Source organism: Temnothorax longispinosus, chromosome 1, assembly GCF_030848805.1.
Source record: "Temnothorax longispinosus isolate EJ_2023e chromosome 1, Tlon_JGU_v1, whole genome shotgun sequence".
NCBI lineage: Eukaryota > Metazoa > Arthropoda > Insecta > Hymenoptera > Formicidae > Temnothorax > Temnothorax longispinosus.
The window spans coordinates 918,251-936,507 of NC_092358.1; the positions used below are offsets into that span (position 1 = coordinate 918,251).

Here is an 18,257-nt window from a genome sequence, read left to right on the forward strand (position 1 = left end):
ACGGTTTTACTGGAGTTTAGGGCGTTTCCTGGGGACATCGCAGTTCCACTTTGTAATTGGGATTGCACGTGAATCGGATTTCGAGTGATAAGTTAGTAAAACGACAATCGCTACCATGGGCCAATAACAGGTTTTATTACATTAGGGATTAATATTGTTCTTGTTTTTACAAGCGGACGCGCATCATCGAGCGTGTTCTTTTTCAGTAAATTTATAAAAAAAAGAACATGTAATTATCTCGCGTATATAGAATTTATATAGAATAATAATAATATTAAAGTGTGTCTTCCTCTTTTTTCTTTTTTTAGATGTATATTATATAATATCGAAAAGTTAATCAAGTTTCATTCAACGAAGCGTACTTTTATATGAAATAAAATTTGTAGACTTTGAGAAGTCGAAATCGTAGCTGGTCTTCGACTGATTTGACAACGAATGAATTATGTCGCGCGGAAGGAAGGTCAGCGCGTCCCCCGAAAAAGAGCAGTAAATCGAATAACTCGATTGATGCTCAAGAGGGCAAAGCACGCGCTTGCACGAGCGAGCGGGCGAACGGGCGAACGTTCTCTCGCTCGCGTTATTCGAAAGCAATTGAGTCAATGTTAAGCAATACAATACACGGGTAATAATGGACTTTGGGGCGAATCTGGCCTCGCGGTGTATCCCCTATACGTCCAGGGGATATATAGGGTGGGACACGCCGGGTTCTGGGATTCTGCATGGGGTCAGAAGCGCGCAGATGTAACGCGACAACAAACAGCCCCGATAGATTGCAATGCTTCCCTCGAGAGGTTGTTCGTAAATTCGTAATAAGCTCCGGGATCTTTGGGTATGTCTTGGCTCGTTCGTCGAAGACATAAGACATAAATAATGGCGCGCTGGGACCGCTTCGATTTTTCTCGATCGACGAGTCTCAAATTGTGGGAACATCGGCATTCGTTCGGCAAACTCGATACTTTATAAAGATTCCTTCGACGCGTACCTTTGACCTTTAACATATAGCGTTTATATTGTTAAAATTAACTGAAGCATGGCAAGAGGTAAGATTCGAGTCAAATCCGATCTAGCCGCTGCAAAATAACAGCGTTTCCACCGCTGGAAAGTTAAAACAGAATCGATCGCGCTCCGTAACATAGTTTTTCCCGTGAGTCTCTCTGGTCAGAGCATTTCATTAAATTAGAGTACTTGCGGCTAGGTTAACGCGACGATCGGTCGATTTTTACGTTTTGACGGCACGGCACCGAAGCCGGAGGAATGCTCTCGGAACGATCACCGTGCTCGGTCGTTGAAATTCCAGGCGGTTAGGAGGTACGCGTACATACATACGTACGTACGTTGATACACGCTGATGATCTCCCTGGAGGATAGGGAAGCTAATGTGTCGCCGGGGCCGAGATAGAGAGGAAGCCGTCTGTGGTCTCTGTCTCTCTGTGAAGTTTATAATCTAATACGTATACCTACCCTCTCGGCGCGAGCGCACGCTCGCAAAACATTGAGTGCTCTCACCGCGGACGCGACCACTTTTGCGGCCGCGTATCGCCGCTCTCATAATCCGATTATATTGAATTACCCATGTACCTATCGGCACACTGCGCGCCGCGCGTTCCCGCGTACGAATCGATATATCTCGCCGCGAAACGCGCGCTCGCGGAATTTTGATCGAGCTCACGCGCGCGGTTTTCCCCGCTGTATTGTATCGCGTAACGCTGTGGCTTGCTCGTGTATATACCACAGAATAGAAAAAAAAAACGCCTGTTTCGCGGAATCATCATAATCGAATTAATTTAGTTCCCGATGACACGGGCAGATGGATTAGAGAATTTTTTCGCGCTAACATCTTGGAGGACGCGAAATTATTTCACAGCTCGCAAAATAAATGGCAAATTACTCCGCGAGAGACTCTTGCAACGCGATCGGCACAGAAAACCGCTTGCGAAGCCAAAGCGCCGTCGTCGGTCACGTGTATGCGGCACGTGTCATGAATATTTCGGTCTGCGTTATTCACGCAATGACAGCAGAATGAATCGCAACACGTGCTCGGTGACGTTTGACTGATAACCTTGCTGTGTGTGTGGCTAATCTTGGTTCGCTCGGGGCAATAAGTGCTCCAAGTGACTCGATCATTCGCAAACGAGCGCGTACGACTAGAAAATGCGTGAGCTCAAAACATATGTCCCAATAGACAAATTTCTACATCGGGTATCCATGTGCAAACAATATCGTCGCATATTCTATTTTTTAATTATCGTTTTTATTCCAATCATCGCTCAATGTTATTTATAAAAAATTATTTATACGTGATGTCATTATAAGTGAGTAAAAGAGTCACTTATAACAAGATTCATTAATTAAACTATACCTAATCTCTGTCTTTACATGTCCATTTGAGTGGGCAATGCAAATGAATGAAATATAATTCACGAGTCTTAGTGTGACTGAATAAGGTGAAAATTTGAATTTTCAAAAATGAGACTATAAGGACATACAAATGAGCACTGACGGTGCTCGCAATGCCGTAGCACTAACGTCTTTGCGAAATTGTTAACTTTCCCATTATCTGTGCTCTTCGCGAGCTAAATCGACTTAGTGTATCTTCGGGACATAACGACAATATAAATGACATCATATTTAAATTATATCGCATCCCTAATTTTTACAAGTGACAAATTACTGCCTTATACGATCCATATTTATACGAACATTACTCAATCTCAAGTATTGTTATCTGAAAATTCGCTATTATTTAATTTACATATCTGCGATATTAATAACACTTCTTCCTCTTCATGACGCATGCTTTCGCATCATGCTGTTTCGCTTCGAGAGTTCTGCAAGTTCAGTTGCAATTCGATATCTCAACTAAAGCGATCTCGTGGCCGATAATAAGCATTGGATTCAGTATTGAATAATGTTACACGATGACAGAGCGTAGTAGGTTCGAGAAGATGCGAACGAAGAAGCAAGGTCAGCGACACGAACGAGGAGAGTGACTCACCGTCAACGCTGCGTTTTCTCTTGATGCTGTTGCCATTGGGATCCTGATGATGCGCCGGGATGCCCAGGATGCCACTGATGCTGTAGGCGTTGGGAGCGGTGGCAGCGGGATGACCTGCCACCGTCGCAGGTGCATGTGCTATCACCGACACGGAACCGCCCGATCCCGGCTGACCTTGCTGTTGACCTTGCTGCTGCTGCGCCTGCTGTTGCTGATGCGCGTGCTTCGCCTTCTCCGCCGCCTTGTTCCTCACGATCCTGCGAACAATAGGTCAGGCATCGTATAGCGAAACCGCCATTTCACCAAGAGACGTCGTCTTCTCTTTCGCTTTTTCTCTTTCTCGAATTAAAAATCCGAATAAATGACGCCGGCTGGTAATAAATCGCGACAGCGTTAGCTGATCTGAATCTCATTGAAAACGCTTTCGGCAAAGTCGAAGCGTAGACGCATCTACGCTACGCGCGCTGCGTATCTATTAATATACAGTGACTTCATAATGTAACAATGGAGTGGCACAAAGTACCGATTGTTAATTCAAAGTCCATCGGGCGCGGAGCGATTCGCGTTCGAGATTGATGATGAAGCTTGGCATTGTTATGAGACAAGATCTTCCTGTTGAGCGCGGCGGTTTGACTTTTGAGCGCCGCGGTGATAAACGGAGATCAAGATATTGAACTATCGGTCGCGAATTACACGATCACTAATTTGGATTGCGTGGATTGTGAAATAAGTAAAAATTTGAGGGGATGTAACGCGATAAATCAAACGCGTATGTTACATCTTATTTTTCAATTTAGCAAAGGTACCTGCAGAAATATTTCTTCCAAAAAGTGATCTCTCTTCGCTTCTTTGACAAGTGCCTGTTACGCTCGATGCGGAAGAGCAGAACGAGCAACGAGCTGCCACGACGAAAGTAACGATTGTTCATTCCAATTCCATCACAGCCGATCATAAATCCCGACATCGCCGCTTAGAGCGCGAGGCTATGTCCGCTTGACTTTACCACCGATAACCGCCCTATACGATGCCGATCCGCGAGTCACGGGTTACACGATGATTAATTACGATTACGCGGGTCACTTCGCGTACGATCATTCTTCTCGACTCCAATGTATAACCTAGACCTACCTACCGCGAGCGTACACACTTATACGAATATGCTCGTCGTTGCACACGCATACGAGGAGACGCGAATCGTTTCATTATTGTTGCCTGACGTCGCGTCGGGGCCGTCGGCCGTTACCTTCGGATAGCGACCAGCGACGTGACTTTGCGAAACTTGGCCGCATTGTATCATAATCGTATCATAATCGTATCGAGGGAGAGTCGCCGCCGCAAATGTAACGAAGTGACCATCTCGACTCTCCCTTTCCTCCACTTCCGTCGAGTACGCGGGGCGTATACACTGGCTGCTTATTATCCGTGATATATTGCGCGTGCGGTTTCAATGGTCAGCAACTCTGCCGACGTCGGTATCAATTATCCCGTCGAATATTCACGGCGGAGCACTGTTAATCTCGCGCATGCGACTCGCCGCAAAAGTGCGAAATGTCTCGCGCGAACCAAGTTGCGCGTTTTACGGCGCCAATGACCGGTCGCGCCCGGTACGCCCTTTCGGCCTTGGATGATTTAACGCCTCCACGGGTCGACTTTTTGCTCCCGTAGGATGCACAGGCCGGCAACGTCCTCGCCGGAACGCCGCGCAGCCCGGTGAGGACGAATCGGTGAGACTGTTTTCCAAGAGGCTCGCAACTCGGAGATTTTTATGCGGCAGATAAATACATGGAATATGAACTTGGAATTGTAGTATTTCTTGAATAAATTGTCGGTAGTGGCGTTTAAATTTTCAATAGATTTGCACTTTGGATTTCTCAGCAATGACCGTGATACAATCAGCTCGCTTCCTTCTATTAACGAGAATACTAAAAAGATTACTGAAAATGTAAACTTTTTCGTGGAGTAATTCGCAGGGATAGTACGCAACGTGTGCTACACATATTACGTTTGGTCGTAAAACGTAGCGGATATTCCACTCTTTTTCAATGGTCATCCTTTTTCACCTCGTAATGCACTTTGGAGCGCGTCAGGTCAACGATTCCTCGCCGGGATGGGCCAGTACGTAATGGATCGACATTAAGTCCTTCGTTTCTGCCGTGGATGTGTTTGTGGGCTAGGTAATCGTGGGGGTGCGAGCAACGGCGATCAATCAGATGACACCTGTTGCCCAACCTCCCTCGTTCGTTCGCCACCTTCACCAATTCGCAACAATTAGCAGCGATCCTTATCAAGGTTAGACTCTAGGGTGGCCGGGGTACCAGCGATCCTAAACCAACGAGTTATCGCACGTCGCTCTCTACACATGGAAATTTCACACCTGCAATATAGCTAATCGCTATCATGTTTTTCGATAATGATAAGCTAATTAATCTGATATTACTCTCGTCATTGCTTTATATCGGAGCACTCCCTTATACATGTTAACTATTAATTAAATGCGATTTTCGAATTTTTACTGAAATTTCGAAAATGTCTATTGAACACAAATAAAATAATAAATAATATTTAAGAAAATATTTAGAAGTAGAAGAAAAATATTTTTACCGGAGAATATTATGGCATACCATGATAAAAACGTTGCCGTGTTTGCTCGCTATATAATCAACGATGCGTTATTTTTTCCACAGTGAAACGCGAGAGGTATTTCGTGAATGATGAAAATCAGACGCGTGGCTTCCGCGAAACAGCACGTAACGACTTCACTCGCGCGGCATAATGAACGTAATCGACGATCTAATAAATGCAACGGCGCGCGGCGTCCGAGGAGAGGTAGTCCTTTTGCTATAACAGGTGCAGATTATATCGTAATACAGATGGTGCGAACCGTTGCGACACGGTGCGCTTCGTTCGGCGAATGTGGCCGAATGAGCGAGAGCTTTCGCGTTAAAATTCATTGCACGCCCGGGCTTCGGCACTCTAATTAACGTAATCCTTTGCGAGCACGCTCGTTATCGATGCATTGCTAAATATCAGCAGCGGCTTGGTAATTTTCTATATGCCACTGGCAAGGGATGGGGCAATTCGCCAAAGACTAATCGAGTAGTTGCGCGATTTTGCGCAAGTAAATCGCGATGTTGCGTTATTATTTTCGCGATCATGATGTTATGTTCGAAATACTTACACGTAGACCGCGAGTTAAGAAAATGCATTTTTGAGATTTTTCTGAGATGAGAGTGATTGTGAAGATTTTGTTCATAATGCGGAACATTGATCTTTCAAGAAATTATCATTTTTGAAAGAATAGGATTGTATTGATGATAAGGAGTACCACTAACAATAAGAGTTATCTGAGATATAGAAGGAGAAAATAAAGAGAGAGAGAGAGCGAGAGAGAGACTTGTATGGACAGAAGAAAATAGAGAAACGAATGGATGAGAACGAAGTTCGTACGATGTAACCCCAACATTTTCCTGACGGTACAATGTTTCTCCCTTCGTGCTCGATTCTCCGTTCTTGTTCTCCTCTTTCCCTTTTCTTTGTCTCTTTCTCTCTTACCCTCTCTTTCCCCTACCTTTCCGGTCCTTCATCTAATCATTGAGTGCACCTTTTCTTCTGTGCTTTTCCCCGTGGCGATTCTTGTTGCGATCTGCGGCGCGAAACGATGCGAGCTCGACGGTTTCCAACACAGATTTTACAACTTGCTTTCCATCTATATAATTAAGCTTTCATGCTTAAAGCTGATAAATTGCGAACAGTACCACTAACGTTACAAGAAAGAAAATGTCATTTAGTGCGTATTACAATATATAAATAATCACGATTGGCTTTTTATAACGTCGCGTACTAATCATTGAAGTCCATGTTTTTTTAACAATCGAGAACATCCATTACAGTTGTTTCCGCTGCTGAATCTTAGCTGAAATCGCGTTTAATAGTTGTGCATCGTAAAGTTAGTCAGCTCGCTCGCATTTCGGCACGAATTTGCGAGTTCGCCATTGGGAATTGTGTAAGTCTGTTGCCGGAAAATCATGTGACGGCTTTCGTTCGCGTTCGAGAGTAGGGAGAAGAAAGTCCCTCGATTCTTGATACGATAGGCACGAGAAAAGGGATTTCCCGTGAATGATACGAAACGACGTTCTCCTTCGCTCTCACGGTTACGATGCTTAAGAGAAACCGGAGGTGGCGCCTCGGAGGAAGGCTTGGTAGAATTATGAGGGTAGAGCGTGTCAGGGATGCCACGTGGGAAGAAGCTATGCCTCCCCTGGCGCCGTCAGATCGTTCCCCAACGGCCACTCCTGAACTAAACTGCTCCGCTACCTACCCTGAAGTGCCATCTCCCACTCCAAAGTCAAGCTTCCTTGCCGTTCGTTTTAAGTATGTGGATGTCGCAGCCGCATATCGCTTAAATCTTACAATCAGGACTGCGTGTACTTAAAAATTTAAGAACAAGAAGGATGGAACGAATTGTTTACTTATTATTCTGGAATTATATTGCTTAAAACGCTAAAAAGAAAACACAATGAAAAATTACACAAAAAGAAAAGTTATAGTTCCGCTTCAATATGCAACGTTAGTGTTCACTATTTATTCCGCGTTTTTGTAAGTGATAAAAAATGCGTATGTATTTTTCGAATAACGAAGCAATATAGAGATAGTGTAAATCATCCAAGTTATTCGAGCGTGCCTGGCGACTTAACGTCTCGAATGCGTAGTCGACAACGACATTGAACGTCTCTTTATTGGCCGGAATTTATTTTTAACAAACCGATAGTAACTATAGGAATATAATAGACGCGTCCGAACGTGTACGAGTATCATTACATAGGCCGCCTCCGATGATAGAAGTTTGCGCCCCACCGCCCCCGCGATTCCGTCACGGCTAGGAAAATCGTAGGCAGCTACCACGAGCGACGTTCCGAGAAAGCAGGAGATGAGTTCGGGTTCGTGCCACAGCTCTGGAACCACAAACTTTAATGTCGGCATTACTTTTATGCACGACTTTATGCCAAGTATCCCATCAAATATATGACCCGCACTCCCGCACGCTTTCCTCTAGGATGGAGAGAGCACCCTTCTCCCTACTTACCCGATCCTGCCCCCGATCGTCCCGTACTCGCGGCCGCGCGGCTAAATTATTGCGAATAAAACTTTATACTCAAATTACCTCTACGCCAACTTTATCACATTTCGCCGGCGCTGGGGCCGCCTAGGTTCTCCCGCCACCGTTGCCGCTACCACCACCATCGTGGCGGCGCGTTCTCCAACCTCCGACGTTTCCTTCTGTGTCGGGGGTTGGTGACTGGGCGGATTTAAATTCACCTCTCACGGATCGAGATTAATTTCTTCGGATCTCGAGCACGGCCGTCCGCGCGGTCGCCGTAGCTTAATCCTTTCGAGACATTATTCAGCTAGTTACGTTACGAGGATAGGTTTCTTCTGATGTTACTAAAGATCAATGATCTAACGACGAAGGAGAAGTATTCTGGATTGCCAACGGGCGTGGATCTTGATCATAGCGTGGGCGAAAAGAGGCGATCGATGGTTGTCAATGAGCTCAAATCGCTCGTTAGCGGATACGTATACACGCTAGTGAATATCGCGAGGGATTTCCGGATTGCGATGCGAGCGCAAACGATCTGTAATTGTCAATTATCGTGCCGCTCGTTAGGCGTCGGCTGTTATTGATCGCTCAAAGTGCTGGTGGATCTTGTATTGACCACGAAGGAAAGAATGTTTTACTCACACAACAAGAGAAAGAGAGAGAGGGGGAGGGGGAGACAGAACACGGTTCATTTCTCATCGACTTAAATCTTCGCGTATCGATTGTATCGATTATATGAAATGGTATAAAGCTAAAATTTATTTTATAAATTTTATAACAATTTAAAAAACTTTTATTTTTTGTATATATTTAATGTAAAATACATAATACTAAATTCTTTTTTCACATCTTTAATTCAAATTTTATGAAGAAATCTACTCACGTTAAACTCGCAGAACTCAGATAACAGTTATGGCACGCTATTCTTACGAGCAGATGTTGCTACATTTCACCAAAGTATCTGTTTTTACATGTCGTTTACCGTGGTTCCGCGCCGACGTAGAAAATACGAATTTAGAAGCTTGACCCGAAATTTCCATCGTTGTTTTAATTTTTCATGAAGTCTAATTTGCATCGCTACCATTGTTCGTGCTCCCGATGTCCGGATAATAAAACGATATTCAATTTGTCCCGGCGCGTTTGATGACAGAATAATTCTGTTGGCAAAATGATTCGATGATAGGATGATGTTAAATGCGTATTAAGGTGCCTTGCGTTCTTGCGGTGTTAATGTGGAGCTTAAGTTATTACGACCCATTATATGCCACGGCGGATTGCGGGAGATTTCAAGGGGCTTTCGGAGGATTTAGCGGTCCCGGGGCAGATGCTCCGTCCATGGCTCACGAATAGTACCAGAACGGAACTCCTCTCTCTCGTTAACTCGAAGTCGAGAGAAGGATCGGGGGGTGGTGAGCACCCGAGAGCAGCGAGAGGGAGTAAGATGGAGCCAGAAGCAGCAGCCAGAGTCGCAGAACTGTTCCGCCGAACTGTAGACACAATACGGGGTTCGCTCCACGGCTATTGTACGCCCTTCAGAGCCGCACAATGGCTGGAAAAGGTGTATCCTGATATTCCGTCACTTCTCCCTCACTCTTGAGAGGAAGAGAGAGAGAGAGAGAGAGAGGGAGAGAGGAGGCTATAATGTACTCTGAACGGGAGCTACCTGGCGCTTCCATGCAATGCAGCAAGGTGTGATTCTTAAACAAAAGCAACTCCCGCGATGTCGGAGTTCGCGCTTCTATTCGTTTGTACTGTACGAGATTATATCTTCGAAATACATTGCTTTTTCTTAAAAATACTTTTCAATTTAGCTTAATCTCTTTCGAATTAATTCTTTTTCATTACGAATGACATATTTAGGAATAAGGATTTAGGCAACTTTGGAAGTTACGCGAGACAATGTTGCATCTTCAAACGATAGATTTATAATATTTATCCTTCGTTTTTATTCTCTTATTCTATTACACATATATCATATATTATGTAGTTTATAATGATTCCACTTTTAAAACGTCAAGTATGGATTGAAACGGTATACCGTAGTGCGCCATTTCGTGCTACTCTTCGGTGGCGCGTCTCATTTTGATGAAGTGTCCCTCCCTTGCTCGCGCGTTCAGGATGAGTATATTATTATATCTGGGGACGCGCAGGGTGCGCATTGTCAAACGGCAGCTGCCGGTTCCGTGTACACAACTATATTAACTGCGGCTGTGCCGGCGTTCAACGACATAATAATTTGCGTGTATCCGTGCATGCGCGCGTATACGTACGGAAAATGTATGTTTGTGTGTTTGTTTGCGATGCCGTGCATCCCGACGACAAAAGCTACGCTCCCAACAATGATACTGGCGAGTCAACAGTCACCGATCCTCTAAGCACAATGTAACACGCGATTTATAATATATCGTTCCTGTACCGACACTTGGTTCCCCCCTCGAGACGGCCATGGGAAGTCAAGAGGATAGTCTGTATTCACTATTATGCGCGCGGTGATCAGGAATGTTATTCATATATTCGAAGCTGTCCCTCGTTTTCCAGCATCGCGCTGTTTAATCCTAAACACGATGACGTAATTGACGTATCTGTATAAGATAAAGTTAAGCAAGATAAATAATTATCAATCTCTACGTATCATATATTAATCACACACGCGAGTAATGCGAGATCGTGGCATAGGTCGTGGGAAGTGACACTGCAATTTCGTTTTACGATCGTTCACTAGATCGATTATGGCACGATAATACGTGATTGAACTTCCCTGTGATTATTACTCATCGGTGATGAGCAATTAATAGCGGAGTTTCGACGGTTCATTAACTTACCAGTCAATTCAATGACCGAGTGGATATTAAACGCCCGTTTTCCCAAGTCATCGCCCGCTAAATGGCAATCGCATTTTTCCGTTATGAAGTTGAATCGTGAAATTCGCACTATTGCGAATTATGTAGATCCAATGTGATCGACGGGATGTTCCCGAAGCCTTGGCTTCTGTCCGGTCGAGCAGTTTCGGCGGTACAATGCTCTCGAGCAACTTCGCTATTCCAGCTCTCGACCAGGAACAAAAGGGACGAAGCATTATGGGCTGGCAGAGTAGGCGACCATCCGGTTTCATTGCTGTTCCGTCTGTCCTCTGACGTTTCCACGGCAACCTGAATTTCGTGCATCGCCGTCACCGCCGTCGACGCCGTTGCTACCACCGTCGTCCTCCTCGTCGACGTCCTCCTCGTTGTCGTCCTTGCCGTCGTCGATGTCGTCATCCTTATCATTGTCGTCGTCATTGTCGCCATTCTCATCGAGGTACAACCTCAAAGTCTCATAGCGGTTCCCTCCATTCGCTGGCAGGGGATACGGAGAACCCGTAATTGTAACTTCATTTGGGGCTAATTTCGGCCGGAGGGTATGATGAAACGCGGTAATAATTGCGTTATCCAGACAAAGGACGGTTATGGATACGCGCCGCCGCCACTGCCGGCGTTTCCAACGTGGAGGCACCATCCCCCGGATCCTCCGCCCACCCCCGAGGGTGCTGCTGTGCCGGATAATGTAGGAGGGCCTCCTTCCCTTTCGCTCCCGCGCACCGCAAATATGGCTGCTTTAACGAAGTCCACGACCATGGTGCACCATATTGTTCTCCCTACGGCCATGTGTGTGTCGCTATTCATTTAAACACCGACATCCTATCCCTTCCAAGAGAGAAAAATCTTTGATTTTTAACTTATCTCTGAAACAGTCTCGATCGGTATTCAAAATCATTCTATTATATTTTTTGAGGCAAGTAATCGAAAAATAAGGTGGCATTGAATATTTTGCTCTGTGCAACATTCGTTTTAGATAAAATGACGGTCTTGGATTGCAGTGTCATCAAGCATTTTTTCATATTGTTGAAATAAAATGTCCCCGAACGCCAATGTGATATTTATCGAGAAATTAGCGTCCGCCAAGAATGCGAAATAGCGAACCAATTCCTTCGGTAAATGAATTCAAGTTGAGATGACAAATGCGACGATTTGACGGCTTCCTGGAGGAGAAGAGTCCTCCCGCGGTGCTGCGTGGAATGGTAAATAAGCTCGTCGGGGGAGGCAGAGCATTATTTATGGGGATGTAATTTAATAACCGAAAGATGAACAGGGAGATATACCGGTGATGCCGGCCGGAAAGGCGAAAGTGGCATGAAAGTAACAGCCATCCCATTGGCTGTCCCTCTGTGTCTTTCTGTGTCCTCCAGGAGAGCAACCAGCCATATGGCCCGGGCCGCTCCTGCGCCGCCACCTCGGGAGATTCCGGGGGTGCGAAATGATATGGAAGTAATGGAGAGCGAAGCGGAGCCGGTTGCGCCTCGACGGGAGATTGAGTCGCGCGATAGAAACAGAACGACGCTGCCGCGCACCGGCGCGAGAGAGCGATGACAGATTGATACAATTCCGGCGAGATTCGACGCGACAGATTTCCTGCCAACTGTTGTCGTTGCGCTGGTCATTACGTCGAATTAAAGCTACGACTGAAAATGTGATCGATCGTGCGGGATTCGGGAATCTGCGAGATCGCTTAGATCTTGTTCACACACATCCTTCTCTTTTAAAATGCACCTTACTGCGATGGAATTTTTTAATCCGCCGAATAATGTATAAAACGTTGAAAATGAAACAAAAGATCGATGACTGAAATTTACATTTGAAAGATAATTCTTGAATCTTTATCGCATAAAGAACTTTCAAGCTTGACTTCTAATTCGAACATCGTCCACCAACGCTAGTATATCCCGCGAGCGAAGGATTCTCGACCGGAACAACAGAGGAAGTCAAGGGAGCGGCGGCTTCTTCCTTTGGCCCTGATATCGACTCTGTCGTAACTTGCGGCTTCGGAGGCGAATGCGAGAGGCACGCGAGAGCGTGACGTCGGGGGCTGCGTCGAGGAAACGAGAAGAAGGAGGCTGTGAACCCGGCGTAAAGCTCTCGGGCGAACCTCGCTCCTTATCGATCTGCTCCTGAGACTCCTCCGACGAAGAAGAAGGGAGAGAAGGATCGACACCAAGAAAGCGCGAGAGAGAAAGAGAGAATGGTTTGAGAGAGGGGTGGGCCTTTGCGGGTTTGTATACGTGTAAGATAGACCTCGGTAGAGAGCCGCCTACTCGACCGTGACTCCGCAGCCGAAGCCGAGCCTATCAATATTTCCTCCTGAAATTCACCGTAGCTCCTTCGACAATCCTTCTCTCTTTATATTCTTTTTTTTTTTTAGACACTCCCGATTTTATCTTCATCTTTTTCGATGTCATACCTTCACAATAGATGTGTTCGCTTTTTCGATCGTGCGCGACATTTATGCATTTAATGTTCTAAATTTCTTTCATCTTCCTTTTAATTACCATACACATTTCACGTTTAATAATGTCTGATTAATACTCTTTTGACCCGCTAAATGTGTTAAATAAATTGGCGACACGAAATTCCTTTTACTAGAAAAAGAAGAGCTATCTTCGTAAGAACCATGCAAAGGAAACGTTCTTTTTTAATCACGACGGGCATTCTGCGTTTCATAAAGAGCGCGCAATGAGAACAATAGGAAGAAGTCGCTGTGTCGGCGTCTTTAGCGAATAAAGAAGAGGCTCGGAACTGTTAGCGTCCAATCTTCTCTCCGTTTTTCGCCTATTTTTCCGCTCTCCTCAATCCTGTCTTATATACGGGATATATAACTGTTATTTTTCGCGAAAGCCACTCCATTATTTCGCTCTTCTGGTCCGCCTTTTTTTTTATCTCGCACGACTCCCATGCTACTTCTCTACTCTCGCTCTTTCTCTTTCTGTCCCGCGTTTGCGGACGGGTTTCATTTCGAAGTGCTCCGGCAAAGCAAGACAATACATTATATTAGCTGTATCATTATTTCTCCACCCCGAAGCTAGAAAAACCGGGACATGCTCATAATGGGAGAAATCCCGGTATACTACGCGCTCTGGTCGTTGATGCACCCAGTTCCTGTTTCTTCGTGGCGAAATCCCATTTCATATCGAGACCTTTCTCTCTTTGCACTCTTTTCTTTAAACTAACTTCCAGCTGCACCAAAGGTTCGTCGACGAAAGCATGATTCGATCGATTTGAAGATTTTCTTTTTTATTTTCTATTCTTCTCTATCTCCATTTCCCTTTTCTTTATAGCAATTGTCTACTATTGTCTAACAATAAGAGTCGCAGCATTTGTTCGTCAAGTTTATATGAGATGAAGTCGTAACATGACAATCTCTGCGCCGTCATGCCGTTTTGACGATCTTACTTTCCCCTCACGAAACTGCACCGTCATCCCAATGAATTTCATATCTGTCTGTATCGGACAGAAACTATATTCGCTTCGACGCCTCGCGGAATATATATGTAGCATTTAAAGTCCTTCTCGTTATCAGTCGTTATACAATTAGCCTGCGGGAGTACGTACTGAGTGCGTGGGCATTTTCTAAAGGGACCCAAACGCGTGCGCATTTCTATCTGTTACTCGTCGAGCGGAAATGCATTTACTTGTACCGAATGGATAGGGCGGAAGGTTGCGGGTTCGGTGTACGTGAGTGGGTGATGGTACGTTGGATAGGTGCATGTAGATAGCGAAGCGAGGTAGATAGGTAGGTAGGTAGGTAGGTAGGTAGGTAGGTAGGTAGGTAAGTATCCGCGGAGTAAGTTTTTCCAGGCGATCTGCTCTCCGGATTCAGATCAATACCCGCCATCTGGGCCTCGAATCGGGGGATAGGGACAAGGAGGAAAAGGAGTCGTAGTAGCGAGAAGGAGACCGTGGCCAAAGAGAGGAGGCGAGAGCGAGAGGGAGCGAAGAGTGAGGAGGAGGCGAGAGCGTGTGCCGGAGGTGGAGCCGGAGGTGGAGGAGTCACTCGAGCAACAAGCCACCGCCGCACCCTCGACTGCAATCCTAGACACATCGAAAACCTCGGCCAGAAAGTAATTCTGTACATACACACGCCCACGTTTCACGCTACTGTGACCGCACGACGCGAATAGTGGAAGAATGAAAATATGTGCGAGGTAACTCTTATGATGGGGCAAAGTAAGCTTGACGAAACACCAGGGAATGTGACGGAGAGAGGTTAATTGCTTTCTATTTGGGTAACCACTGTTATGTGAGTTTATTCAAAACTTTCTCTCGTGGTGTAACAATTACTTTATGGTGTAGCTACAAGAGCTACAAAGAAAATCGTGAAAAAGTAGGAAAAAGAAAAATTGATTAAGTCGAAGATCGTCACTTTATGACTGAATCGAAAGAATGGATTTTTACGGCGATTGAGATTCTCGCAGGAGAATGCAGTATCGCAAGTGTAATTGTGGCCGGACTAATCTCTCGCGCGCAATCACGACGCGGAATTTAAATAAGCGGCCGCGCATAGCACTTACGTCGTTACGTGGGCGCTAACTCATTTGCGTGCGTTTCCATTAGCGGCTGCGGTCCGTAGAAATCGCGTTAGTGAATTTCACTTGCCGGCAATTCGATTCGCATTACGCTCTATTTCATTATCGACTGCGCGCACGCGAGAAAGACAGAATCGGACCTTGGAGAAAGATAGCCTGGCCCTTGTAAACTAAGCGGGAGATAAGGTCTTAAGTAGCGACTGATTAAATCTCGGGACATATGCGAGCCGATCAATGGTACCCCGGTGTCTCCTCCTCTCGCTCGCTTCTCTCTGTCCCTTCCTGTCCTACCTACCTACCCACGCATTCCTTTTCCCGCAGTGTACCCTTGTAGCTTTTCAGTTGGTCGAAAGGGGATCGAGTCGTTCAGTTTGTGCGGTGCTGATACGCTGTAATGCTGTCCCGCGGGAGCTCACTCCCCCTCGCTCTCGCTCTCGTAAGGGCGGCCCTACAACATCCTAGGGTACTCGTGTTCCGTTGGCCCGCCGCATCGTCGGGCGACGCAAAAACACTTGAATTAATCGGCCCAGTCCCGAAGGAACCTGCGAAAGGTCAATAGGATCGGGGTGACGGGCCGGATGCGTACTTATCTCGATGCACATACGAGGGTGTGCTCTCGTCGAACACTCCGCGCCCGGGCGCGCGCGCGCGCGCGCGAATAGCTGATCGCGTCCCTATCGCCAGTGATCGGTTGAAGCATATGTCGCGATTCTTCGGGTAATCACTGGGAACGACGTAATCTATTGTCTTCCACCGGCAATTAGTGAAATAAAGTGACATTTCTTCATAAAACGTGTCTTTATACTAGAAAAATTGTCGGAGCATTAACATCGACTCACCGATTGATGGAAGAGACGGATGGCACGTTGTCCTGCGAGCAAATGCCTTCGGCCAGCAATCTGTCCCTGATCTCCCACGCGAACATGGTCGGATTGTCCCTCTTGTAATTAGCAATCGCGTCGACGACCGGCGGCGTTGCTACTTTCGGTTTGGAGCCTCCTATGACACCGGCTTTGAAACTACCGGTCTCATAATACCTACAAAATAAAATTCACGTAACATTACAATTAATTTTATCTTATGAAATAATCACAACACGCGGAAGGAAGAAATCTTTTGATCGGTCTTAAACTGCACTTGAAAGCGCGATGCCGACAAGAGATCGGTTGCCAAAGTTCGCAGTTTGTCTTTCTCTCTCTTTCTCTTTTTTGCTCTATCACGGAACATGGGAGGTCGAGAGGGGAAAAAGAGAGAGGAACGAACGTTTTTCCCGCGGTGGGCGGCCAACGTCGGAATAACGAATCGCCGTCCAGCGGCGCGTCAACGACCGGCTGTTTTAAAACAAACGGCTTCTGGCCTCCCGCTGTTGCCTCCCTCTCTCTGCTCTTTGGACCTCTCTTCGTCCCTCTCGTTCTCTCATTCGTTCCTCTTCCGCCGGGCCTCCCACCGGCGGGGTGCGTATATATGCGCGCGAGATGGACAATCGCGATTGGCCCGCCGTGAACGCGCCCTTTGTGCCTAATTAGTTAAATAATATCTTCGCTCGTGCTTAAATTCAATTACGCCGAATGGCCCGCAATAATGGTTCGCTTGTGGGCCGCCTTGATGGATGTGGGTCCGCCGCCGCCGCCGACGCCGGCGGCGGCGGCGGCGGCGTCGGCGTCGGCGTCGGCATCGACTCATACCGGCTGGATATCTGGCCAATTTTGTGTGCGCGCGTGTACCTTTGTGCGTGTACTGCGGAACATGAACACGCTCCAGTATTAGACCTCTGCATTTTTCGGTAAAAAATATTTGCGCGAATAAAAACGTCGTAACAAGTTTTTTGCGTTGCATGTTACAGGAAAAATGGGTTTCGTATTGTTGAGCCGAATTATAGTCCTTTGCGACAACCTGATCCTTTGTACGAATTTTGATTGTTGTAGAAGGATGAAAATTTTTTAATTAAAACTGTAACGTATATTTCTATTATCTTAGAATGAATAATATCACTCTTTGGGAAATATGTTACTATTTTTGAATATTTTGTTATTATAATTGTCAGATTGCATTGATCTATCAATTGCTATTTTATTGTATTGTCGAAAAAAGAAACATTTGATCGTAAATCTACAGCTGAAAGTATTATACAATCGGATAGCCTTGAACAGACCTGGGTCTCGCCATCCCCACGAAATTATTGCGATCATATCTGGTGTAAAACCCTATTTCAAGCCCACATGGCAATGCTCACCCGTTAATATTTCGTCCCCTTTATTCCGCCTCCACCGTGAAATGGCCATTAGATCGCGCGATTTTTCAAATTGCCTTGCCATCGTCGGCGTGTTACTCACCCTTGCTGTATTAATACAGATTTAAATGGATTCGAAACAGTCTTGCGCGAAATCGAAAGTACCACCTCCGTGAAAAAATGGCATTATTTACGCCCTTCATTACGAGGCCACAATGCCTCGTGCTGATTTTCACGTTAACATTAAAAGTGTAGCGGTGACGCAAGAAGTGGATTGTATAATCGTAATAATAGAATAGGTTACAGAAAAATGTTAATTATTCAATCGCTAATTCGGCTAATTGAATGAGAAGTTAATAAAACGTACATTTGCGTAACGTCACGACACGAGCGAAAAAAGACGTATCGTCACATTTGCATGCTAGTAAAAGATGTTTTGCAGGACTCGAGAATCATAACATTTTACATAGTCCCCAGAATCCACGACGTATCTAGAATATAGAAGCAGATTCACGAGCGTGACACAAAGAACAACAAG

The 18,257-nt window shown here is 45.7% G+C and overlaps 1 protein-coding gene across 9 annotated transcripts in view; it reads right to left on the reverse strand.

Moving 5' to 3' along the window:
* Positions 1 to 18,257, reverse strand: part of Sv (paired box protein shaven) — a 120,181-nt gene that overhangs the window by 9,125 nt on the left and 92,799 nt on the right. For all 9 annotated transcript variants that reach the window (XM_071771574.1, XM_071771585.1, XM_071771564.1 and 6 more), the window contains 2 exons: positions 16,329 to 16,526; positions 2,996 to 3,252 (listed from right to left, as the gene is read on the reverse strand). In XM_071771574.1, coding sequence (XP_071627675.1) covers positions 2,996 to 3,252; positions 16,329 to 16,526 — 455 coding nt within the window. The remainder of the gene's footprint in view (positions 1 to 2,995; positions 3,253 to 16,328; positions 16,527 to 18,257) is intronic.